This window comes from Eriocheir sinensis, chromosome 1 (genome assembly GCF_024679095.1).
Source record: "Eriocheir sinensis breed Jianghai 21 chromosome 1, ASM2467909v1, whole genome shotgun sequence".
Taxonomy (NCBI): domain Eukaryota; kingdom Metazoa; phylum Arthropoda; class Malacostraca; order Decapoda; family Varunidae; genus Eriocheir; species Eriocheir sinensis.
Window position 1 is genome coordinate 44,519,514 of NC_066509.1, and position 27,633 is coordinate 44,547,146.

The 27,633-nt window shown below is 44.5% G+C and overlaps 1 protein-coding gene across 1 annotated transcript in view; it reads right to left on the reverse strand.

Moving 5' to 3' along the window:
• LOC127000056 (uncharacterized) overlaps positions 1-26,783 on the reverse strand; it is a 49,573-nt gene extending 22,790 nt beyond the window's left edge. Inside the window, exons 1-2 of the mRNA XM_050863502.1 lie at positions 26,731-26,783; positions 23,204-23,418 (exon numbers count right to left, since the gene is read on the reverse strand). Of these exons, the coding sequence (XP_050719459.1) occupies positions 23,204-23,418; positions 26,731-26,783 (268 nt within the window). The remainder of the gene's footprint in view (positions 1-23,203; positions 23,419-26,730) is intronic.
• Between the last annotated feature and the right edge of the window lie 850 nt (positions 26,784-27,633).

Genomic DNA, 27,633 nt, shown 5'->3' on the forward strand with positions numbered 1-27,633 from the left:
GAAAGGAAAAAGAATTAGAAGCGCGGGAAAAGGAAAGAGGAAGGTGAGAGGGAGGAAAAGATGCAAAGAGAAAAATGAGAGGGGAAGGGAGTTAGTGGGAATAGGAAAGAGGGAGATGAGAAAGGAGAAAACAAAGAGGGAAAGAAAGAAAGGGAAATACAGAGGTGAGGAAGAAGGCATGGACGAGGGGAAGGAAAAACGAGAGGGAAGAAACAAGGAAGAGGGAGAGAATGAGAGAGGCTGAAGAACAAGAGAGTGGGAGAGTGGGAAGGGCAGAACACAGGAACGAAAAAAGAAGGAACTGAAGAAGGAAGCGAGGGAGGGAATCGAGAGAAGGAGAGAGAGGGAAAACGAGGAAGAGATAAAATAAGAAAGGAAATAGAAAGACAGACAGAACGAGGAAGAGGGTAAAGAGAGGATGGAAGAGCTTAGAAGACACCTGCCCAAATGAGAAGAGCAAATGATATAAAAAAATACCAAAAAAAAAAAAAATATATATATATATATATATATATATATATATATATATATATATATATATATATATATATATATATATATATATATATATATATATATATATATACACGAATAGTTAATAAATGACAAGAAGGTTCAGAATAAATAAGAGAATAAAGAAGGTGGAACGAAACAAAGGGAAAAATAAAACGAACAAAATAGAGATGGGTCAAAAAAGTTATATAAGGAAATTGAAAAAAAGAAAAACACAAGGTGGGATGAAAAAAAAATAACAAAAACTTAGATTCGACAAAATACTAACAAAAAAAAAAATAGGAAAAACATGGCAAGAGGAAAGTTGAGACAAAACAATAGGCTATACTGACAGGACGGGATGAATATAAACAAGACAAAGGCGAAACATGTAAATAAATGAACACAAAAAATATGAAACAAAAAAACACACAAAAAACAAAGAAAAAAAAAGTAAAAAGTACAAATACAAACATGAGTAAAACAGACAGAAAAAATATAACAAAAATAACGAAAATAAAAAAAAAGAACACAAAGACAAGAACAAACTAACAAACAAACAGTCAAAGGGAACTCCTCTACACTTGAATGCTTAAGCTAAATGAAGAAAATGTAAAGAGAGGAAATAATAAAAACAAAACAAAGCTGTAAAAAAGGAGTAAACTAGTCAGGGATAAAAACCTTCCCCAACTTCCTCCCGGGATTCCCCGCACTTGGAAACTCACACCTGCGGGACCTGACGCCACCCGCGTGTTTACCTTTATTTTATTTATTCTATTTCATTCACGAAGAGGAGGAGGGAGAAAGAAGATGAAGGAAGGGATGGAAGGCAGAGGAAGGGAAGGGAAGAAACGGGAAGATGAAGGTATGGGAGGAAGGAAAGGTAATTAGGAGTGAGAAAGAACTGCAAGAGATGAAGAGAGGGAATGAAGGACAATGTGAGGAAAGGTGAAGGAGCTAATGCAAGGAAGGAAGGAGGGAAGGAAGGGAAGGAAGGACAGGACAAAAGATAGATAGATAGAGATAAAAAGATATATAGATAGAGATAAAAAAATAGACTGATAGAAAGAGGCGGGAGAAGTGATGAAAAGGAAAGGGGAGAGAGGAAGGTATAAGAAAGAGGAGCGAGGGCGAGGAGGGATAGAAAGATAAAGAGGAAAGTAGGAAAAAAAGGAGGAACGACAGAAATAAGAAGAAAAGAGAGATTGAAGGAGACGGGAAGAAGGAAGAGGAGAGAGAAAAATAAGGAGCGAGGACAAGGAGGAGAGAGAGGAGAAAGGAAATGGCGCCACCATTAATAAACACTTGCCTGCGCCATGACGGGCTGGGGCCGAACACCATCCAGGCCCCTCAAGCAACCCTACTGGCGCTATAGGCGTAGACGTAAAAAGAAGAAAAAAAGGTAGAGGAAATGAGAGAAAAGGAAGAGAGAGAGAGAGAGAGAGAGAGAGAGAGAGAGAGAGCGAGAGAGAGAGAGAGAGAGAGAGAGAGAGAGAGAGAGAGAGAGAGAGAGAGAGAGAGAGAGAGAGAGAGAGAGAGAGAGAGAGAGAGAGAGAGAGAGAGAGAGAGAGAGAGAGAGAGAGAGAGAGAGAGAGATTTACAAAAATGTTATAGAAAATCAGACCACACAGACCCCATGGACTAGACTAGGTGGTTTGTCCTTAAACCTAAGTGATTTTACATTAATCAGAAGGCTCCAAAACGTTGCATTTCGACTCTAGTTGATATTGAGTTGAAGGAAGAGCTTGTTTTTGAAGGAGTCAATCGTGTTACACTGGACCACTGACGGTGGGAGCTTATTCCATTCTCGCACTACAACGTTGGTGAAGAAAAATTTGGGGCAGTCTGAATTTACTTGTCCACATTTGAGTTTTACGTCATTGTTCCTCGTACGCAAAGTGTCATCGATCATAAACAATGTTGATCTGTCTACACTCGTGAAACAATTAAGTATTTTAAAACATTCGATCAGTTTTCCTCGGAGGCGACGTTTCTCAAGAGAGAACATGTTAAGGGTGGAAAGCCTTTCGTCGTAAGATTTGTTGCGCAAGGAAGGGATCATTTTTGTTGCCCGACGCTGAACACCTAATTTAGCAATGTCCTTTGCATGGTGGGGAGACCAAAACTGTACCGCATATTCCAAGTGGGGTCTGACTAAACTATTGTATAGTGGAAGTATTAGATCTTTATTCTTGAATAAAAAGTTTCTTTTAATGAAGTCCAACGTTCTGTTCGCTTTATTTGCTGCATCGATGCATTGTTGTGAGAGTTTTAGGTTTAACGCGATTTTGACCCCCAAGTCCTTAACGCATTGAACGCTTTTGAGTTTAACGCCGCGCATTTCGTAATCGAACTTCTTATTCCTTTTTCCAACTTGAAGGACCTGGCACTTGCCTACGTTTAAAGGCATCTCCTATCTATCAGACCAAGCTAAAATTTTGTGAAAATCCTTTTGGAGGCTTTGCTTGTCTTCGTCGGTGTGAACCGAGTTACCAACCTTTGTGTCGTCTGCAAATTTACTAATGCGATTATTGAGTCCAACATCCACATCGTTGATGTAAATAATAAAGAGCACTGGGCCAAGAACCGAGCCCTGAGGGACGCCACTAGTGGCCGGCGCCCACTCTGAGTTAGATCCGTCAAACACCACTCTTTGTTGTCTGTTGCTCAACCAATTCGCGGTCCATTGGTGTACTTGACCGTCAATACCTATTTGCTTTAATTTGTAAAGTAATTTATGATGTGGGACTTTATCAAACGCTTTCTGGAAATCAAGATAGACTACGTCCAGTGATTTGGTTACGTCATAAACAGTGAAGAGGTCGTTATAAAAGGTTAATAGGTTTGATAGGCAGTATCTTTTGTTACGGAGGCCATGTTGTGAGTCCCCAATTAATGAGTGCCTTTCAAGGTAACTCACAATTTTGTCTCTAATTATGCTCTCAAGTAGCTTACCTACAACCGAAGTTAGACTAATGAGCCTGTAATTACCTGGTACTTTTTTGTCTCCTTTCTTAAAAATCGGTGTCACGTTAGCCTTTTTCCAATCCAAAGGGACGATGCCTTGTCGCAAGGACATATTGAATATGGTTGTGAGGGAGGAGAATATTTCGCTCTTTATTTCTCTGAGCAGAGTAGGATATACTTTGCCAGGTCCAGGACTTTTATTTGTTTTGAGTGATTGGAATGCTTTAAGGACTTCATCGGTTGTTATTTCAAAGTTAAGCAATGCATGCTCGGGATTTACATTATTATTGGTGTTGGTGGTAGTGGTGGGAGGACAGTTAGTATTAAACACCGAGGAAGAGTGATTGTTTAATAGGTTTGCAGCGTGTTGGCTGTCAGTCACTAGTGCACCGTCGCTGTTTGTTAAGGGTCCAATTCCACTTCTGATCGCCTTTCTGTTGTTTATGTAACTGAAGAAGGATTTCGGATTATTTTCATAGTTGGCCGCATTAGTTTCTTCATATCTACGCTTTGCCTGACATACTAATCTTTTTACTCGTCGCCTGGCATCATCGTAAAGTCTAATGTTTTCGGGCGTGCTTTGCTCTTTCTTTAGCCTGTAAAACAATATTCTCTCCTTGACTGAGTGTTTAATTTCGCTGTTAAACCAAGGTGGGCTTTTATTTACTTCACTTCTTACACAAAGGGACGAATGTGTTCTGCTGAGTGAGTAAATGATTTTTAAAGCTTAGCCAGGCGTCCTCTACATTACCGTCATCTGATAGTTGCATTTCAATTACTTTTCGTCGGATTTCTACGAGGCTAGCTCTTTTGAAATTGGGCACCTTTACTTTATTTTCAGTCACTGATGTTTGAGCTCTAATGTCGACGCGGATTTATTTATGATCGCAAGAACCGAGGTGTTCTCCTACCGTGACATTACTGACTAGGAGAGAGAGAGAGAGAGAGAGAGAGAGAGAGAGAGAGAGAGAGAGAGAGAGAGAGAGAGAGAGAGAGAGAGAGAGAGAGAGAGAGAGAGAGAGAGAGAGAGAGAGAGAGAGAGAGAGAGAGAGAGAGAGAGAGAGAGAGAGAGAGAGAGAGAGAGAGAGAGAGAGAGAGATTGTTATATATATATATATATCTATATATATTTATATTTATATATATATATATATATATATATATATATATATATATATATATATATATATATATATATATATATATATATATGTTTGTGTGTGGCTTACTGGTTGCGTTTCTTTTCTTTATTTCCCGTTTTTTTCCTTCCCTTTTCCTTTTACTTCGTGAATTTTGTTCTCTTTTCTTCTCTTTATTCTTCTTCGTTATACTCTTCCTCCAATACTTTCTCTTAACTCTTATTCTCCTTTCCTCTCATCTCTTTTTGTTCTCTTTCTTCTTCTTAGTCTTCTCCCTCTTCACCTTCCAACATTCATTACCTTTGCGTGCTAATAACATCTTAATCTGATTTCTCTAAGCCAATCTCTCAATATCTTTTGATCAAGTAAATTAGAACCTTTATTACTTCCCTCTAACTCAATCTTCCCTTTTACTGTCCTTGTCATCTCCTCCCCCCATTATCTGAAGACAGTAGTCGTCGAGGAAGGGCTCAGCCATGCTGGTGAACGCGTTATACTGAGCCTGCCAAGCTCCTCATATAGGGTGATGTGTGTGGCTTCCTGGAGGCTGGAGGATTTTCTTGGAGCGACACAGCAACGGTGGTGTGGCGGGTACAGGCGAGATCTTTAAGAGTAAAAAAAGATCTTGGGTACATGCAGCCTTGTGTGGACAGAGGCTGGAGGGAAAGGTGGCATGAACGAGAACAACACACTTCTACGATCCTACCACCACGACCACTACCACCACCACCGCCACGACCACTACTACAATCATCTACTACAGCACGACAACAAGAACCACTATTACCGCTATAACCAATCCTTCCTTTCATCCTTTCTTCCGCAGAGCAACGGTCCGCCCTCAACCTTCCTGCCACAGCCTTTAGAAGCACGGGACAGAACAGAACAGGATCAGCCTCAAGCATTTACCCGGCCGAAGCAGCGTGTCTGTGTGGCGCTGAAACACTGCATCACGGAGGGAGTGGGAGAGGGAGGAGAGAGTAGGTGAGGTGTGAGGCTGCCCTGTCTGTCCCCTCCGCTAACCCCTCAAGATGGCTCCTCGTCCGCCGCTCGCTGCCTCTGTACGTGTGAGAAATGCTGTCATGAGGAGATTGGTAAATGGTTGACGGAGTAATTATATAGCTAGTTAATTAACGAGCTTACTTAACGAAAAAATGAATAAATACAAAATAAGTGGATAAATAAGTATAACAATAAGTACAAAAATGACATAGTGAAGCCAACGCAAAAAAGACCAAAGGATAATATTGTTAAAAGGAAGATAGACCGATAAAGATAAAGATAGATAGAGATAGATAGACAAATATGTGAAAGAAACAATAAGGAAAACAAAACTAAAAAATTGGGAATGAAACGATCTTTACAACAACTCCAGTAATAATAATAATAATAATAATAATAATAATAATAATAATAATAATAATAATAATAATAATTGTAATAAGGTAGTAATAATAATAATAATAATAATAATAATAATAATAATAATAATAATAATAATAATAATAACAGACAATAAAATGACGTGCCTTTGACCCTGTGACTCGGCTGCCTGCCAGGATTTATGACTGACCAAGTTGTGAAAAATGAGGCGATGGGGAGGAGGGGAATGAGGAGGAGGAGGAGGGAGGAGGAGGAGGAGGAGGAGGAGAGGAGGAGAGAGGTGGAGGAAGAGAGGAACGAGAGGAGGGGAGGAGAGCAAGGCAGGGCAGAGGGACGTGGAGATGGAAGGAGGAGAGAGGTGGAGGAGATAGCTGGGGAAGGGGAGGGGGTGGAGGGGGAGAGATGGGGAAAGGAAGGAAGGAAGGAAGGAGGATGAAGAGCAATGTATCATTATCTGAGGTGGCGGAGGAAGAAGGTGAGAGGCTGTTGTTGCTGTTTTTATTGTTGTTGTTGTTGTTGTTGTTGTTGTTGTTGCTGTTATTGGTGATGTTGTTTGAAGCAGTGTTAACGAAGCTTTTTTAGTCTTACGTTCACTCATTTTCCAGCTAACTAAATTACAAAATACACTTGAGATCTTTTTGTCTTATTTGGAGTGGACGGGGACGGGTTGAAGGGACGCAACAGCCACGGGAAGTGGGACACAGGGTGGATAGACGGGTGGGTGCAGGTGATGTAGATTATATGAAAGGTGAAAGGATCGCAGGGTTTCAGGGGTAAGGGAGAGGAGGGGGATGGGTGTATATCTGGCAGGGTGGAGGCGGGCTGGGAGGATGTGACAGGGTGGAATGAAGGAGTGACGAAGGGGGGGCCGGGTGGAGTACGGTGTTGGATGAGTGGCAAGGTAGTACTGGAGGATGTGGAGAGGGAGATGCTGGGTGTATCGTTGCCACGGTGAAAGAGAGACTGATAGAGGAGAAAGCGCTGGGTAGTTGCAAGGTAGTGGAGTGGCGGGGGCGGGGGGGGGGGTTGACGCGGTGCCAGGGTTGATGGCGGGGCGGCAGGGGGGTGGCGGGGTGGCGGCAGGGTCGGCGTGCTCGCCCATCGCGGGAATATTTCACTCTCCGCAGCTGCGGGCATCGCTGACGTGGCCTGGGGAGCTTTTTCCTGCCCTGCCCGCGCGTTATTACTCCCCCACGCCGCGACCTGTCTTGCCCTTCACATGCTCGTGCTTCTCTATAATTACCACCACTACTATTATTACTACTACTTCTGCTACTGTTACTACAACTCTAACAGCTATTACTTCTACTGTTTGAAAGGTTGTAGCCGATATACGAGATACGGAATACACTGGATATCTTTTTGTCTTATTTGGAGTCTCGTTATTGTTCTTAACCCTAAAGCCCCATCGGTGCAGCTCTTCTTAACCTTTCTCGACACACACAATCCTTCTGATTAATCTGATTCCAACACCCTTCCTATCACATGCTGTTATCAGGCTAAACTTAATCTTTGTCGACGCTTTGTTTAATATTTACGGTGATCTAAACTTCTGTCAAACTACAGCCCTTCCCCCTCAACTTCTTTCCCATTGTCAACCAACCTTTCAACCAATATGACCTTACAGTCAGGTCAACTTAAGCCTCTTGTCTGTCTAAATCTCCTGCCAATCATGTCTAACTTTCTGCCGAACTAAACCCCCAACAACATGTACTTCAGCCCAATTTTCTTTCATCTTTCTTGCCAGCAACCCTTCAGCCAATATGGTGCAAAGTCTTACACTATCAGGTCAACCTTTAGCTCTTGTCTGCCCAAATCTCCTGTAAATTCATTATTCTCCAATCACCTTGACCCTGACTTCACCCCCCAATTCGTATAATAACACTACTATCAATATAATGCCACACTAAAAATCAACTTACACAGTCAGGTCAACTTTAATGAAGCTCTTATCAGCCCAAATCCCTTGGAATGTCATGTCCAAACTCCTGCCAGCCTAAAATCCTATCAATTTGACTGGGACCATTTCTAAACGCCACTCTGTAACCCTCTCAACTATTCCAAACCTCTAAACTCCCGTCACCTCAAAATGAAACACATATTAACGCACTTCTTCCAGCCCCATCACAACCTCCCAGCCACCATGTCAACCCACCACGTCGACTGACAAGCCCACCAACCCTCTAACCGTTCAACCACTCGTCACATCAAAATTAAACCCCTATCAAGTTACTCCTTCCAGCCCCACCACCACCTCCTTGCCACCCCATCAAACCGCCCCATACTACTACTACTACTACTACTACTTCCCATTCTGTTTGTACGTACGTAGAAAAGTTGTACCGGCAGGATAATAGATAAGAGTTGTAAATAAGAATGAGAAATGCAACAGTAACACAGTCTTGGGGCTCTCTCCTTACGCCTCACGCCCCTCACAGCCCCCCGCCGCCGCCGCCCCACCGCCACTCGTCAGGGTCAACGAGTGGCACCCGCGAGACCAAGACCGCAGCGGCGGCCAGGAGCAGGGCGAGGCGATTGGGCCGACACGCCGCCCCCAGCCTCGCCAGGAAGCTGCGGCCGCCGCCACGCTCCTCTGTGCCTTCAGCATTGCCCCGCCCAGCCTCCTCCTCTGCGTCTTCTTCAAGAGTCTCCCATCCACTCTCATCTGGGTCTTCGGGAGTCTCCCGTTCACTCTCCTCCTCGGAGTCTTCGTCCTCAGACTCCCATCTAGTCTCCTCCTCTGTGCTGTCATCAGCCTCCCCTCCACTCTCCTCCGTGTCCTCGTCAGCCACCCTCTCCTCTGAATCTTCATCGTCAGACTCCCATCCACTCTCCTTATCTGTGGGTTCAGCAGTGTCAAGTCCACTCTCCTCGCCTGAGTTATCTTTACTCTCCGCTGTGTCTTCTTCGGGAGTTTCCCATGCACTCACATCTGAGTCTTCTTCGGGGGTTTCCCATGCACTCACATCTGAGTCTTCTTCGGGAGTTTCCCATGCACTCACATCTGAGTCTTCTTCGGGAGTTTCCCATGCACTCACATCTGAGTCTTCTTCGGGAGTTTCCCATGCACTCACATCTGAGTCTTCTTCGGGGGTTTCCCATGCACTCACATCTGAGTCTTCTTCGGGAGTTTCCCATGCACTCACATCTGAGTCTTCTTCGGGGGTTTCCCATGCACTTTCCTGTGCGTCATTCTCAGGGGTTTCCCATGCACTCTCTTCCGAGTCACTTGGGTCCATCTTTTCTTGGCACTGGTCTATCACAGTGACCTCGGGGTCATAGCAGGCACGGTCCTTGTAACTCGACCCTTTGTGGGCGTCATTTCCCTTCCCGTCAAACAGCCACTCCGTCAGAACCTCCGGAGATGGCTGGCGGGTCTGCAGCAGGGCGACCTTCCCCTCGTAGACGTACAGGGTGAAGCACTCTGGGCGGCCGCTCTGCATCAGCTGGCCCAGGAAGTCTTCCAGGCCAACTTTGGCCACGCGCGTCTGGCCGCTAAGGAGCGTCAGACAGATCTTAACTTGCGCCGCGCCCGCGTCCGCCTCGCTGCTGTACCGGAAGACGTGCTCCAGGTCCAGGAAGGCGTTGGATAAGAAGGGGGCCCGCGGCCTGTCGACGAAGGAAAACGCGGCCGCCTCCCTCCAGGCTCCGGCCAACCTCCCCCAGCATCCGCGGCGCCGGCGGACGCTGACCGTCACCCGGATGGGCGCGGCCTCCACGCTGCACCCGCCCACGGGCGCATCCACCAAGCAAGTGCCGTAGACGGCACGTCGTATCTCCTCTTTGCGGAAGGTTTTGGTTGCCATTTAAATGTTTTTGTTGTGTGACTTCAAAGAGAAGGAAGCTGCGGCAAGTTAGGCCAATAACAGATGGTAGCGGCAGCACCCCCCCCCCTCACATAGAAACACGCACCCTCCTAACACAACACAACACAACACAGCACAACAGACAGACAGACATACCGACTCAAACACACACACACACACACACACACACACACACACACACACACACAGAGTAAGAAAGTACGTAATTAAGCATTTATTGACCACTCTGTTTATCCACCTCCCAGCAAGCCTGTTGACCCACCTCACACTACTTTCTGCCCCTTTCTACCCTGTTTCTGCACCTCTCAGTCACCGGGTCAACCCACCCCATCGCAAGCCATCCTGCAGCCCCCCTCTCACAGCCTCCCATCACCCCGTGCCCAACACTACACATTTACTAGTTGAGGCTTTCATGCAGTTTTCCATCACGGCGCAGCGTCATTCATACTTCTGAACGGAAATATATTCAGTGGCCGCGCTCCGCCTGCATCCATGAACGATAAAAAAATGATAGTAGTAATGACAAAAAAAATAACTCAATAGCAAAACCAATCATGTTTATATTTAGATACAAAAAATCGATGTGGTAAAATTAATGACTGTGGTATTGAAGGACTTAAAAACACTGAACAGTAGAGCCTTCGCTTATACTAGAAAATTATAATCAATATGAAAAAAGCATGAGTAGGATGTGTGAGTGAAAGATCAATATAAATATAAATAATTTGTTATTCCTGTGAGTAATGAAGCAATGAAGGATTTACTGGGTCTGAAGAGTGTTAATAAGGCATCGTTAGTGAGCTCAGCGACACTGAGGTAATCACTAGGACCAGCTGACCGGCGAGGCGGACCACACAGGACAACTATTACAGGAGAAGGGATAACGTGTGTGACAATAATTAATAAACAGAAGCACGTGAGAGAGATGGCGACATATACAGTTTGTATAGAAGTAAAAGTACAGAGCCACAAAAAGAAAGACAACACATATCAAAGACAGTATTTGGTAATGTAAAAAGAAACACACACCAACAAAGCTGTAAGAAACTTGTAATAAACAAAGACAAATGGCAGTATATTAGTGAGCATTTATTAAAGGAAAAGAGCCAAAGAAAGGCGTTAGAAAACAAAGAAAATGCTGTAAATAAAAAAGACACATTAGACTAACAACTGAAGTGTTTCAAAAATAAAAAGAACAATAGAAGAAAATCTGTGATGGAAAAAAAAAGACCTGCTCATTTTGTTAGTTAGAGAAAGAAGGGAGACAAAACGGATTGCTCCATTTGATGAATTTAAAGAAAGAAAACAAAAACGCAGATTAGTGAAGAATGACAAAATGTAAGATAAATATTATTCAACAATTGCTCTCTCTCTCTCTCTCTCTCTCTCTCTCTCTCTCTCTCTCTCTCTCTTTTGTTCTTTTGCTCTCTTTTCTCTTCCTCCTCCTTTCCTTCCTGTTCTTGTTATTATTGTCGTTGTTGATATTTTTCCTCGAACTCCTCCTCCTCCTTCTTTTCTTATATATCACCTTAGCATCTGTAGAGAAACTGGAATCCAACAGCGGCTTTCATCATCATTATTATTATTATTATTATTATTATTATTATTATTATTATTATTATTATTATTATTAGTAGTAGTAGTAGTAGTAGTAGTAGTAGTAGTAGTAGTATTTTCATTATTATTATTAATATTAATATTATTATTATTATTATTATTATTATTATTATTATTATTATTATTATTATTATTATTATTATTATTATTATTATTATTATTATTATTATTATTATTATTATTATTATTGTTATTATTATTTTCCTCTATATAATTTCGTGAAACCGTTTGGGCCATTCATCAATTTGTGAGGAGAGAACAGCGAGGAAAGGAAGGAAGGATGGACGGAGGAAAGGAGGGACGGAGGGCAGGAAGGGGAGGTTGCAAAAGATAAAGATAAAGAGTGACTGAGAGAAGATGAGAGCAGGGAAGCGATAAGGTTTGGAAAAAGAGGAGGAAAAGGAAAACGAGGGAAGGGTAGGAGGAAGGAGGAGGAATATGAGGCGAAGGCCGAAAGAGAAAGAAGTGAAAGATTAATATCGACGGAAGAGGAGGAGGAGGAGGAGAAGGAGGAGGACGAGGAGGATAAATGAAGGGAAGAGAGGAAGGAGGGGAGAGGAAAGAGAAGACATATATAGGAGAGGGAGAAAAGAAGGGGAGAGGAAGGAAGAAAGGGAAGGTCAGACAGCTGAAGTGTGTGGTGTATGGCGAAGAAAAATGATGATGGCAATGATGATGACGATGATAATAATAATAACAATAATAATAATAACGATAATAATAATAATAATAATAATAATAATAATAATAATAATGATAATAATAATGATAATAATAATAATAATAATAATAATAATAATAATAATAATAATAATAATAATAATAATAATAATAATAATAATGATAATGAAAGAACTATTTTTTTCCTAGCTTTATGATGTTTCTGCATCAAGGGATAACATTTTACAAGGACAACAACAAGAAAACAATAACAACAAATTACTACTGTACTACTACTACTACTACTACTACTACTACTACTACTACTACTACTACTACTACTACTACTACTACTACTACTACTACTACCATTACTATTTCTACTACCATTACTACTATTCATCTATTGACGTAGGTTTGCAAAAAAGAATTAGAGTTCCTCCAGTGAAAATTTATTTCTTTTACATCACAGTCTCTCTCTCTCTCTCTCTCTCTCTCTCTCTCTCTCTCTCTCTCTCTCTCTCTTTAAACTCCGCCGATCCTTGAAAATTTTCAAAGCAATTACCTTACGATCTCCACCTGTCTCCGAGGACCTCCTCCTCCTCCTTTTGATGCTCCCACTTACTTCCTCCATTTCCTCGTCCTCGTTGTCTCTCTTCCCTTCATCCTCCTTTCTCCTTTCTTCATCTTTTCTGTCCTGTCCTACCACATGCAGATTACTGAAATGTGGCAGTAGTAAAACACCCTCGCCATAGACCGATAGGCCTTCTGGTGTCTGTGTTCTTCCTATGTGTATTCTCTTTTCTCCTCCTCCTCCTCCTCCTCCTCCTCCTCCTCCTCCTCCTCCTCTCCTTCACCTGCTTCTCTTTCTCCTTTTCCTCCCGATCCTGTTTCTGCTCATCTTTATTCCCTTCCTTTTCTTACATCTCCTCCTCCACCTCCTCCTCCTCCTTCTCCACCTCCTCCTCCTCCTCCTCCTCCTCCCCCTCCCCTCCTCCTGTTAAAATCATACGTTTTCTCTCCTTTACCTGCAAATTTTCTTTTGTTAAATATTCCCGCATTTGATCTTAATACCATCTGATTGCAATAGTGGTGTCCTTGTTGTTACTGTTGTTTGTAGTGGTGATGGGAGGGGGCTGATGATGATGATGATGATGATGATGATAGCTATGCTCTTAGCGATGGTGGTGATGGTGGTACTGGTTATGAATTTTTTTTTTTTTTTTGTTGTTGTTGTTGTTGTTGTTGTTTATATTTGTTGTTGTTATCGTTGTTGTTGATGGTAGTGGTTGTTGTCTTTGTTGTCAGTCTTCTTATCTCCTTCGTTATCTTTCCTAATTGGCTGTTTCACGGTTCGCCGGAGAGAGCAACAAAACAAAGTCAACAAAAACCAAAAATATAATAAACACAAAAAGGCAGAACATGGATTTTGAAGACAGAGAGAAGTAAAAAAGAACATAACTAGAAAGAAGATGGACACAAGGGATAAAAACGAAGAATGAAAAAGAAAGAAGAAAACAGACTAACGTGTGGGAATGAAGGAATGAGGAATGAAAAAGGAAAGAATAAAAGAATGGAGGAAATGTATAAAAGGAAAATGATAGAGATAAAGAAGAACGAAGACTACCCCCCCCCCCCCCTTCAATTTACGAGAATGAAAACACAAGGAAGAGGAACGAAGAGGCGAACATATAAACATGGATATAGAAAGCAGCAAATAAGAATGAAGGAATGAAATAATAAAGAAAAGAAAAATAACTACTGAAGGAAACCTGATGAGCTTACGAGAAATTGAATGAAGAAGTATAGGAAGGATGGAAAATAAGAAAATGAAAGAATAAACAAATAAAAAAGATAAAAGAAGGGAAAACAGTAACTTACAAGAATAAAGGTAGAGGAAAGAGGAATAAAAGGAAAGAATGAATAAATATGATCACTAAATAAAAGAATGAAAGATAATGATGAAAAGATAGCAAGAAGAAGAAAAGTATATCAAACTATCGTGAGTGGACTGAAAGGAGAAAAGGAGAAGGGAAGAAACAGGAGAAAGAAGAATAAATGGAGGAGAATGAAAAAGGATGGAATAATGTGCGAAAAAAGGAAGAGAGAAGAAAGAGGAAGATATAGACATGCGAGAAGGAAGGAAGGATTGAGAAACATCTGCTGAAAAAACAACAACACTAAAGTATTCAAAGAGAACTCAAGAATATATTACGTAGTGAACAAATTATGAGCTAAAGGAATAGGAAAAAAACGAAAAGAAAGAAGCAGGACTGAAACTATAAGAGAAAGAAGACGAACAGAGAATAGAGTAAAGGTAGAAAATGAATAGAGGAAGAAAGGAATAGTTTGAACGTACAAAGAACAAAGGAAAAATATAAGAAAACTGGAAGAAAGGAGACAAACAGAAAAAAAAGATAAAAGCCAGGTGAATGAATGAGGAGTGGAGAATGAGAGGAAGAAAGCTCAGGAGAAGAAAAGCTTAGGAGAAGGAAAGATAAAAATATTAAAAGAGAAGTACTGATCAGTGATGAGTGAGTGAAGATGAATAAATATAAGAAATAAATAAGATAGATGAAAACAAAACAAGAAAAAATACACTAGAAGCGAAGGTGAAAATGAATAAGTGCAAATCGACAATGGCAAAATATTACTTGGAGTTAAGGAAACAGACGGATTGAAGGAGAAAGAAAGGAGATGGAAGTAAAAGGATGAAATTTAAAAACACGAGAAACAGTAGAAGGAAAACGTGAAAACATCGAGATGGACGAACAAAAAGAAATTAGACAAAGTAAATGAATGAAAGATGGAATTGCAAGAAAGCAAAGTAAAAATGAAAAAAAGGATGAAAACTAAAACAGAATACACACACAAAAAGGAAGAGTTTAAAGACAGATCACAAAAGAGAAGGTAAAAACCAGCAAAGTGAACTATTGAGAAACGCAAGGAGGATTAAGCAATTCCCCGACAAATGAGAATAAAACACGCGAGCAACGAACCAAGAGGAAGTGAGCAGGAGAGGTGACAGGACGCAGCAGAGGAAGACACGGAACACGAATACAAGGGCAGCGAGGAGAGGGTGACAGGACGCAGCAGGAAGGGAGAACACGGAACACGAATACAAGGGCGGCGAGGAGAGGGTGACAGGACACAGCGGGGAGAATGTAACAGGCTTGTCAGGGGCGTTTAAAGGGTGTTGATTAAGACTTCAGCTTCCTTAAGGCGAATTATATTCGTAGCCTTTATGTACAGAAGCGACGGAGCGAGAGCGACTGTCGTTGTGTCAATCGGACTCTCGTGAAGGAGTCGCGAGTTACAGGTTGGAAAATAATTGTTACAATTGGTCACGTATGTCAAGGTGACCTCCGCACCATCGGGTGCGAAGTATACAAAACTGAGACCGTAAACAATGTCGTACGACATTACTATAATGTGGCGTGATCTATCTGTCGTGGGGTTTTCCATTGACAATTGTATGCCTAATTCGTGGTGATATTAAATAATAATAATACATTGATATCCTACTATAACACTGCTCGGTCACCTACCAGTGATCGCGACCTCGCGATATATAAAAATCTAAATAGCAGTCTAGTTACCATGAACATACAGAGTGGGAGTTTGTCAAGCAGACTGCCTATGATACAATTATATTAAAACACTGGCTATGTAAGAACAGATGTGGAGTTATAATATAAATAGTGAGAGGGAAACCACAACGTGTGTGACATGAAACATAAGAAACCTCTCAAAAGATAAATATAAGGACACATGTATAAGAAACTATCAACTGGCATAGTTACGGACAATGAAACGTTGATCTAGCTCCTAAAAAAAAAATACAGTAGGGAAACACAGTACAATGTTAAGTATAGGAGCAGCCAGGTTTTTGTCCCCTGACTCGTCTGAGAAAAGGAAAAACTACCTTGCCAGTGGCCTCCCGGCATCCAGTCGCCGTGTCTGCACAACCAAATAATCGTGCAGGACAGAGTTTCTCCTAATAAGGTAGCACATGACGACGAGACTGACGAACATCAGAAACATTAGTACAAAAAATCCAGGGTACAGGTAGGGGAGATGCAAATAATCAGGCAGCGTTTCCTCCAGGGTTTCCGCAAACTCTGTTTTGTTTGCGAAAGACAATGAATTAAGGGAATTAGTCACATACGAGATGCTGGAGAAATGAATGTCATCGAGAGACCGTAGAGGAAACACTCGATGGGAAATATTGGCCGTGAAAACCAGACGGATCCGGGACGGGTACGTAGTTATGTTAGTGGAGCGGATATAGCACGCTTCCGCTATGGCATAGTGACCAGTAACCCGTTGATAAGTGGTACCCTCCGGGCAGATGACCGAAACATAGAATGACTGAGGGAAATAAAAATAATGCAGACCCTGAAAGTTCTTATGGAAAACAGGCGTTGGTGTTAGCTGCTTGTAAGGGCACAGGGAAAGAGCGTCAGACGCGTTCACGCGGGTGAGGGCGATCTCGCAAACCCCCCCCCGAACTGGTAGGAAGGCAAAGAGAGACGCAGAGCAATAGAATCGCCCGAAGACCGTCTCCTTGCAATACTGCAAGAGTGAGTAGCTACCCGTTGAATACAGAGCGAAATCCTTCGCGATTAGAACAGGAGACGGGGACGTGTCCAGGGCTAACACACTGTCCCTTGCTGAAAAAGGGAACGGGACAATTTCGTGTGCCTCGAACACGTCCGCCGTCTGAAATGGAACATGAATGATTATGGCATCAGGGGTGAGGCTGGACTCAATCAAGGGGTAAAAATATTGACTCATGTCCGGGGTGAATAAGGGCGTTAGGCTATAATTTTGATACCCGATCTGGACAGTCGTTCTCAAAATCGCAGATGGAACAAGGCAGGTGTGACTCTACCGTGCGCTGCATCAACCATGTTACTAATAACCTGCTGATTTGCCCTTGCGACGGAGTTAATGACGTTTTCCAATACATGCAAGGCCTGATCTAGGAGGAGAAACTGATTCACCTGGTCGATCTGTTTGACAACTATGTTGATAACCTCTACCATCTTATTTGTCTGCTCTAGCAGGTCCTCAATGTTAGTATGCAATTGCGCAAGTTTCCTACAATTGGCGTTGATCACCCTGCGATTTCGAGCAGCAAAGGAAAGTACATGAGCGTAGTGGTCCCGCAAATCGCGAACGTCCTCGTCGGTAGCCGTACCGAAAAGGAACTTTGAGGCGGACCCAACGATGTTGAGCAACCCCCTCTTTACCCGCGAGTGAACTGAGTGAGAACTATAATCCATGTTTACCTCATCAACTTTTCCCCGTAAGAACAGAATCCTATCCTCCAGTAGTTGAAAAAAAGTCAGAGAGTTGGTACTAGAAGGTGCCTTTGATTCCCTAGTCTTGGTAGCCCGTACGGCGTCTGCCATGCCGAGTAGTTTTTCTGAGACTATCCTGATTGTGTCCGTGGTGTTGGTCAAGGAAGTATATGGATATTTTACGAGGAGCACATCTTCTATGAGGAAGACCTCTCCTATGTGTGCCGTGAGGGCACCAGGCTTCAGGTGGATGGGTGTTGTTGCAAGCAGGGAGCCGAGGGACAACAAGATAGTCAGAAAACGCAACATCATGATCTGAAAGTGGTGGGAATGAAGTATTTAAACCCGTGGTCTCAAGTTATAGCTATGGGTGTTGGGATTATCTTGTTGAACATTTGACTCTGAGGGGGAAGTACCAATATCAAGGTCCAATGGTGAGGGAATTACTTTCAGACGATCACTGTGAACTTCTAGACTGACCCCACTATTCGACTCGAGAACCTCGAACCGATTTCCCCTGACATTCCGAACAACTCGGTAAGGACCCACAAATTTAGCCCCAGTTTCAGACTCCTTTCCGCTTGCTTAATCATGACTGTCCTCTTTGAAATTCACCGGGACGGCCTGTTTGTGTTATTTTGACATCATTTCAACCTTCGCAGCTTTTAACGTACACCTAACTTCTGAGTGTATCTTGGAAAACATATGCATCTGCTGTTGTGCGTACCTGTCAATGTTGTAGAGAGGTTGCTGTGGGGTTGTTAGGAAGTCGTACGGAAGACGTTTCTCCACCCCATATAAGATGTAGTAGGGAGACTTCCCCGTAGAGTCGTTTACCGACGTATTTATTGAAGCGGCTATATTCGATATCCAAACCACCCACTTATAGTGGAGATAGTTCACGATATGCCTGAGGACCTGTAAGATTTTCCTATTAGCCCTCTCCGCCAACCCATTAGCAGCTGGGTGGTAAGCTGTGATGAAGGATTGCGTGATGTTAAACTGAGCGCATATTTCGCTCAATACTGAGTTCCTAAACTCGGTGCCATTGTCACTCAAAAGAATTCGAGGAGACGAATGTGGACACAACACGTGAGTCACGAGGGCATGGGCCACGCGTGTGGCTGTCTTGTCCTTGAGAGGCGCTAGAACTAGAAACCTAGAGAACTGGTCGACGCACACCAATAAGTAGCGCGAACCATGTTGGCTCTGGGGGAGCTGTAATAAGTCTATATTAACAACATCCCATGGCGCCTCTGGTACTGGGTATTGCAACATAGGTGCTGGCCCTTTGACGGACCCCTTGTGCTTAGCACAAACGACGCAATGTGCGACATGTTTTTTCTACATCAACCCGTAATGTGGGCCAGTAGAATTTTCGTCTGGTGACAGATAGCGTCTTGTCTCTTCCTGGGTGACCCGCAATGGGTGTGTTATGGACCAGCTTAAGCGTCACGGGGACGTATATGTCTGGGATGACCAGTTGGTCTATAGGTACCGGTTTGGTTGGCCATGACCTACAAAGGAGGTTGTCCTCTGATAGGAAGAATTGTGAAAAGGGAACTGGCAATTCAGGAAGGTTTGATTCGTCTCCCGACTCGAGGGCGTAAATTAACCTCTTCCACACAGGGTGGTCTCGCTGAGCAGTGTGTAGCTCAGGTGAAGTGAAGTTGTGGATGACCTCTGGGGTGGTAATCGCGCCTATCGGAATATTCCGAGATAAGGCATCTGCGACCACATTTGTTTTCCCGGTGATGTATTTTATCTCCGGATTATATGCCTGTATCGTTAAGAACCATCTTGCCAGACGACCGTGTAGGTTTTTTCCCTTGAAAAGATCAGTTATGGCCGCGTGGTCCGTATACACCACAATTTTGTACCCCATCACTATGTCACGAAAATGCTTCAGAGCCCACACAATGGCAAGAGCCTCTAGGTGGGTAACAGAATAGTTCTTTTCCGGAGCTGTAAGTACTCGACTGGCGAACGCTATCACATGCTTTTTGCCGGACTTATCTGTTTGCATCAGCGCGGCTCCTACTCCACTAGCCGAAGCGTCGGTACAAAGCTGAAAGGGGTCCTTGAAATCCGGAAAGACAAGGACAGGAGCCTGTGTAAGCCCTGTCTTTAAATCCTCAAAACTCGTTTGTTGAGCTGGGAGCCACTGAAATGGTACGTCTTTCTTTAAAAGATGGGTTAGGGGACTCGCGCGTGCTGCGAAGTCCTTAATGAAAGGCCTGTAATAACCTGCGACACCCAAGAAAGACCGTACCTTGTCCGCAGACGTTGGCTGAGGGAACTCGGCAATAGCCTTTATTTTGTCGTCCACTGTGTGGATGCCGAATTCGTCCACGACATGCCCCAAGAACTTGATCCGAGGCTTTAAAAATTCACATTTGGTGATTTTGAGCTTTAAACCGACCTCTTGAAGTCTGTGTAGGACTGCTTTTAGTGTTTCCATGTGTGCATGCACGTCTTTACTTGCTATGATGATGTCGTTTAAATACACATATACAGAGTTGCCCAGCAAGTCACCAAAATACTGTTCATTGTCCTTTGGAAGGTCAAGGGAGCTCCTTTGAGCCCGAACGGCATCCTCGTCCACTCATAGTGGCCATGAGGCGTGCTGAAAGCCGTTATTTCACGTGACTCGGGAGCCATGGGCAGTTGCCAGTAGCCACTGACCAGATCAAGACTCGTAAAGACTTTATTTCCTCTACCGAGACACATCAGAAGATCTCTAAGAACGGGAAGCGGAAAATGATCATCCACGGTCGCGGTGTTCACACGCCGGAAATCAATCACAGGGCGATAAGAGCCGTCTTCCTTTGGAACCAGGAACAAGGGTGAATTCCACGGGGAATTCGATTCTTTGATGACACCTTGTTCTAACATTTCAGAGATAAGTTATTGCACCACCTCCCTCTGACTGTGTGGGAGCTTGTACGCATTGATATATACAGGATTTGTATTGGGTTTTAACTTAATGTGGTGTTCAGCACACTGCGTAACTCCAAGCGGCTCGCCTGGTAGAGCAAGCGCCCCCCGATGATGTTCCAGAAGCTGGACTAAGGTTGGCTTAATTTCGGAATAGTGTGCAACTTTTTGAAATGCCTCTAAATTAGCTGTGTCTTGTTCGGAGAAGCCTGACACGCCGAGGTTATGCCTGAGACTGGGGCTGAAGGGTATTCCAGCAGGTTCCGGGGCGACATTTCTCCCATACACTAGACACTGGCATAATCGAACACCGTGTTTAAGGATACAGGGATCCAGACGTGTTTATTACCAATGCCTCTGCAAAACCTCCCTCCTTGACTGTTGCAAGAGTTACCTCCACCGTCACGCGGTGTACGTGAGGAACTCCGTCGATACACACATCACTGCCCGTCGGAGGGGCGTTAGGCAAACGGATTTTAACAAGTTTTGCAGCACGATCCGGAACTATATGAGGACCTTCTACGACTGCCGTTACTGTCCGCCACAAGTCTGCAATGGTTTCGTGTGGTTTGACCGTAAGAGGTGACACTTGGGCGGTGGCAGTCCCTGAGTCTGTGGTGGGTTGTTCATTTTCCACCTCTGAGGGTGAGATTACAGTTGACAGAGGCGATGGATTTATCATCCCCTGTATGCGTCGGCCTTGATACACGATCGCGTTGTTTTCAGGGTTTATGGTTATGTGCAGGTCTTAAGTCCACAGGTAAAGCAAACCTGCTAGAGACATAAAAGAAATCTCGAAAGGGACATACTTTTTCATGTAAGCTGACTGTTAGTGGTACTCGCCCAAGGATTCCCAAAGTGGTGCCCGTCACGCCTATCACATTCAGGTCGTTCTCTTGGAGCGGCCAAATTTCCCCACTCGCCTGTCGTGTCAGAGACCTGTAAGCGGAGTCGGAGATGACATTGACTGTGGCACCTGTGTCAACCGCTAAGGTGAGTGAAATCTTGCCCACCTTGCAAGGGAGGGCAATTATGCTTGTCCGTCCCAAGGCGGCAATGACGGAGTCAAGTTGCTCCCAATTAGTAATTTCCTGAAGGGACACTTGGATGTACGCCGCGGGGCTGTCACGAAGTCATGTCTTTTTATTCTGAGAAGAGGAGTGTGGCTTACTGTCCGCTGAGGACTTGTACTTCTGTTCCTCCTTGGCCTTTTGTATTGCAGAACAACTGTCTGAATCATGAAAACAATTCCCGTGGATATGGCAAAAGGCAGCCTTCCGCTGATGGTTTGGCCTAGGGTTCCTGTGTGATGAATGATGCCCGCCCCTGTAACCTCCTGACCCCCTATCTGAGCCCTGTCTTGAATGTGTTGATTCCCTACGTTTCGCGAAGCAAGAATGTTCAGAATGTCCTGATTGTTTGCAAAAACTACAGGTGAGAGATGCCTTACTTTGTGCTTGCAATGCTGCTGCCGTTGCGAGGGGTTGATGGTGAGGGTGTTCCTGAACCTTGACTTCTAACTCTGAGACGAAGTCAACCAACTTCCCGCTCGGTTTGAAGGCCAAAGGGAGGGCAGAACGGCGGTTCTTCTCTGAAATATGAAATAAGTAAAAAAACAACTCGAAAGCTGTCTTCACCTGGTGCTTTTGCATACAACCCCCTGGAAGCCAGAGCGCGTCTTCTAGGCTCTTGACACAGTCAACCGCCAGCTGATTTGCCTCAATCATGGCGTCCCAAATCGGCTTTGTTGAGGAATTTTTTTGGAGGGACTCAACCGTGTGTGCCATCTGTCGAACGATGCTTGGTTTACTCCCGCCCCCGAAGATTTTTATGAAATTCCCTTTAAAAACCTCATAGTTTACACCAATGTCCCCCGAAGCGAACGCTGAGGACTGCATCAAATTCAGTGCCCGAGAGCCTGGAAGTAACCGTGACCGAATGAAAGCGATTTTATCATGATCTTCCGTAATAGAGGAATTTACGATGGGAGATTCACACAAATCTAAAAACTGTCGCGCCGAAAAATCGGTCTCGCCTCCCGAGAATTGTCGAATACTGGCGTGAGATGGAATGACCCGACTCGGGGGCGGGGGGCCGTGGTGGGGCCCCGGGAGGAGGGGGGGAGGTGGATCGACAGGCATTGTGATCGGCCGAGTGGGGGTTAAGTAATCAGACGAACCCGAAGGTGAAGGGGCGCTATCCCTTGGGAGGGAAGAGTACGTAGCCCCCGATCGCAAATTCACCATATATAAATCACCGGAGTTTGCACCTTGCTCCAATTCCTCCTCACTTGAAGGACGAGCCAACTGTTTAAAGGTGTCGCCTAGTTTAGCGAGAGTGTCTTTGTTCATACTATGGCGTAAATCATTTACAAAATAGGAGCATATGTTGATAGCTGTAAATATGAACCAACAAACGGAATATGTATGAATGAAGAGTTTGCGTTGAAAACCTTAAAAAGGCAAGAAAGAATGGCTAGCAAGGTGCCTGTTTAGACGTAATAGAAGTTAAGGTTATAATGGAATGCCCTAATGATATGGGTATATATAGAAAGAATAACTATATAAACAAAGTGGTATGTTAAGTGAGTATACCATTGAAGCTCACGTTTTCTCTCGAGCGGTGAAAAGAAAACGGAGGCAAGGCACACTGATGAAGATTAACTTTGATCAGGGAACTCACACTATACTCAATAGACTCGCTAGCAAACAATAAGAAAGAATCAATATCGTATGCGAATGAACGTTACTCTCACAATTATGACTGAATAACAGCGTTAGGAACACAGAAATAAAAAAATCGTGCCCCTGCACGGACAATAATGAAAATAAGCCGAGTCGGCATATTTGGACAAGAAGGGAATATCCACAAATACCAAGATTAATCAGCTGATGTAGTGGAGAGGGCGACGGCTTGTGATGCCCTGGGGTACGTGCAGTCGTTGTAGGCGCGTCAGGAAACCTCGGCCGCGGCCACAGCGGCGGTGAGAGGTGAGGGATGGGCTGACATCGGAGGACTCGCAATGGAGGTTGAAAAACTGCTGACCCAGCAATTTGAGCGGCCTCGGTTGCGCGGCTGGGAGCCGGTACACTGCCGCCAGACGAATGATGGCCGCGTCAGTCCTTGTTATCGTAAGAGATGGGCGGCGGCGGCAGATAAGACGACTTGGGTGTGTAACCTCTTGAGAAGACGCCTTGCAAGAAACGGTAGTGGGAACAGCTTGCAGTCACCGGGAGATGGCCGCGGGTACCCTTGCTGACTGGTTGCCGGAAGAGGTTTAGGCCGATGCTCCCGGCAGCGGCGGTGTTGCCGCCAGCTGTGGAGGGAGGGGCATGCGGGGTGTTCCAAGGTCAGCGGGGCGTGCCTCCTCGTTGCTGGTGTGAATACTTCTGCCGTATCGTGGAGTGGCTTGCAGGGTTCGTAGCAGTGCTGGCTTGAAGCGGGGGAGCGGCTTGTAGATTGCGGCCCTTGCTTTCGGCTGCGTAGGCCTGTGGGTGTGCTCGGGGCTTGTAGGCTTGACGCCTGTAGAGTTGCTTGAAGCTGGTGTGCTCGAGGCTTGTAGGATTGACGCCTGTAGAGTTGCTCGTAGCTGGTGTGCTCGGGGCTTGTAGGCTGGACGCCTGTAGAGTGGCTTGTAGCCGGCGCCTGGTGAGGTGCTTGTAGCTGGCGCCGAGTGAGGTGCTTGAAGCTGGCGACTTGTGAGTTGCATGTAGCTGGTGCCTTGTGAGATGCTTGTAGCTGGCGCCTTGTGAGTTGCACGTAGGTGGCGACTTGTGAGATGCTTTTAGCTGGCGCCTCGTGAGTTGCACGTAGCTGGCGCCTTGTGAGATGCCGCGGACGGCTGGTGCGTTGCCGCGGACGGCAGGTGCGTTGCCGCGGACGGCAGGTGCGTTGACTCCTTCTTCCCTTGTACGCCAGTCCCCGGAGTTTGTTGGTGAGTTCTCGTGGCTTGGAGGAGAACGAGGTAGCGAAGGCACAGGCGCGGGGTGACCGCTGCCATCAAATGTAACGGGCTTGTCGGGGGGCGTTTAAAGGGTGTTGATTAAGACTTCAGCTTCCTTAAGGCGAATTATATTCGTAGCCTTTATGTACAAGAAGCGACGGAGCGAGAGCGACTGTCGTTGTGTGTCAGTCGGACTCTCGTGAAGGAGTTACGAGTTACAGGTTGGAAAATAATTGTTACAATTGGTCACGTATGTCAAGGTGACCTCCACGCACCATCGGAGTGCGAAGTATACAAAACTGAGACGGTAAACACTGACGGACGACATTCCTATAAGGTGGCGTGATCTATCTGTCGTGGGTTTTTCCATTGACAATTGTATGCCTAATTCGTGGTGATATTAAATAATAATAATACATTGATATCCTACTATAACAGGAAGAGGGAACGAAGAGGCTAACATATAAACATGGAGATGAAAGCAGCAAATAAGAATGAAGGAATGAAAGAATAAAGAAAGAAAAATAACTGCGAAAGGGAAAAGAAAACTGATGAGCTAACGAGAGACAATTGAATGAAGAGGGACAGGAAGGAGAATGAAGGATGGAAGGACATAAGAAAATGAAAGAATAAACAAATAAAAAAGATAAAAAGTGAGAAAGGAAAGGAAAACAGTAACTTACAAGAATAAATGTCGAAGGAAAGAGGAATAAGAGGAAAGAATGAATAAATATGATTACTAAATAAAAGAATGAAGTAAGATGATGAAAAGATAGCAAGAAGAAGAAAAGTATCTCAAACTATCGAGAATGAAGGAATGAGAGGAGAAAATGAGAAGGAAGGGAAGAAACAGGAGAAAAGAAGGAATAAATGGAGGACAATGAAAATGATGAAATAATGTGCGAAAAAAGAGGAAGAGAGAAGAAAGAAGGAAGACGAATATGGACATGCGAGAAGGAAGGAAGGATTGAAGAAACATCTGCTGAGAGAAAAAAAACACTAAAGTATTCAAGAGAGAACTGAAAAAATATATATATTACGTAAGTAGACAAATTATGAGCTAAAGGAATAAGAAAAAAACAGAAAAAGAAAGAAGCAGGACTGAGAACTATAAGAGAAAGAAAGACGAACAGAGGGAAATATAGTAAAGGTAGAAAATGAATACAGGAAGAAAGGGAATAGCTTAAACGTACAAAGGTAAGAACAAGGGAAAAATATAAGAAAGAAGCACAGAACGAAGAAAGGAGACAAACATAAAAAAGGAGAAAAGCAGAGTGAAGGAATGAGGAGTGGAGAAAAGAGAGGAATGAGAGGGAGGAAAGCTCAGGAGAAGAAAAGATAAAAATATAAAAAAAAAGAAGTATTGATCAGTGATGAGTGAGAATTGAAGATGAATAAATATAAGAAATAAATAAGATAGATGAAAATAAAACAAGAAAAAATACACTAGAAGCAGAGAACAAGAAAATGAATAAGTGTAAATCGAAAATGGCAAAAATATGATACTTGGAGTTAAGGAAACAGATGGATTGTAGGAGAAAGAAAAGGAAGATGGAAGTAAAAAGGATGAAATTTAAAACACGAGGAAACAGTAGAAGAAAGAAAACGTGAAAACATCGAGATGGACGAACAAAAAAGAAATTAGACAAAGTAAATGAATGAAAAGATGGAATTGAAAGAGAAAGCAAAGTAAAAAAATGAAAAAAAAGGATGAAAACTAAAACTTAAGAATACACACACAAAAAAGGAAGAGTTTTAAAGACATGAATCACAAAAGAGAAGGTAAAAAGAAACCAACAAAAGTGAACTATTGAGAAACGCAAGGAGGGATTAAGCAATTCCCCGACAAATGAAGGGAATAAGCAACACGCGCGAACAGCGAAGGGGAGCGAGAGGAAGTGAGCGGGAGAGTGTGACAGGACGCAGGGGGGAAGGGAGAACACGGAACACGAATACCAGGGCGGCGAGGGAGAGGGTGACAGGACGCAGCGGGGAAGGGAGAACACGGAACACGAATACAAGGGCGGCGAGGGAGAGGGTGACAGGACGCAGCGGGGAAGGGAGAACACGGAACACGAATACAAAGAGGCGGCGAGGGAGAGGGTGACAGGACGCAGCGGGGAAGGGAGAACACGGAACACGAATACATATGGCGGCGAGGGAGATGGAGAACTGATCACTTTATTCTCTCTCTTTTTTATTTAAACAAATTTTACAGAAAAAGGAGGCCTCAAAAATTACACTTTTCGGTATAATTATTCTAAGAGCCTGTATGGGACAAGTTGAATTGTCGAATGTTGAAACATACAATCATACAAATACAAAAACACGAAAAATAAAGAAAACATGTAAAAAACAATATGGAATAATGTCAGTTTGTCACTTTATATTTATAGTTTATAGCACTAGCGCACTTGGGTGTCCCTCACGCCACCTGCTGTGAGCAGCCAGCCATTCACCTGCTGCGTGCCTCCATGTTCTCCACTCTGGGGGAGTGGCTGCCGTGGAACATGTTCCACAGGCATGTGGTCCTGGCTGTATAGGGGCGCGCTGGTGCTGCCTGGAGTGTGATCGAGGCACCTCCACGAGCTGGTCACCAGGAGAGTGTCCTGGTGAACTCTCTGAGCAGCACGTGGAGGGCCTCAAGCGCTGCTGAGGTGGGGGGAAACCCCGCACCTGGGCTTGTGACACCACCAGTGCTGAGACATCACGGCGGTGCTCCAGCGATGTCACAGTGGCAGACTCTCCTCCAGGTGTGCTCGCTGGCCTCCACCAGACGTGCAGTGCTCGTCGCTGCACTCCGCGTCGAGCTCTCTGCATGTGGGTGGCAGCACTCGCCATCCAGCACAGGGCACCGTACTCCAGATCACGGACGTATCTGTGCCTTGAAGAGAGTGGAGGATGCCCGTGGGTCGAGGGATCCCGCTACTCTTCGCAGGGCAGAGACTCGCAGGGGAGGCCTGGCGAACGGCAACAGCTCGGATCGGAGGTCGAAGCTCAGGCTTTGGTCCACAGTCACTCCCAGGACCTTGATGTGGGTCCTGAGGGCAGACTCTTCTGCCTCCAAGACGCAGCTGGCCTGAGACTGCTCGAGAGGCGTCTGGGGACCGTGAGATGACCATGGCCTGCGTCTTCTCCGGGCGAGAGGGTGATCTGCCACTCCTCTCCCCACTGCTCCACCACAGGCTGAGCTGCTGCTCTGTTGATCTTCCCTCGACGGCGCGCTGGCTGTCGGGGCGGCAGTAGAGCAGGAGAGTGTGCAGTCATCGGCGTAGGCTGACACTCTCGCCGATAGCTGCCGGAGGAGATCGTCGATATATATGTTCCACAGGATTGGGCTAACGCACGGAACCCTGCGGAAC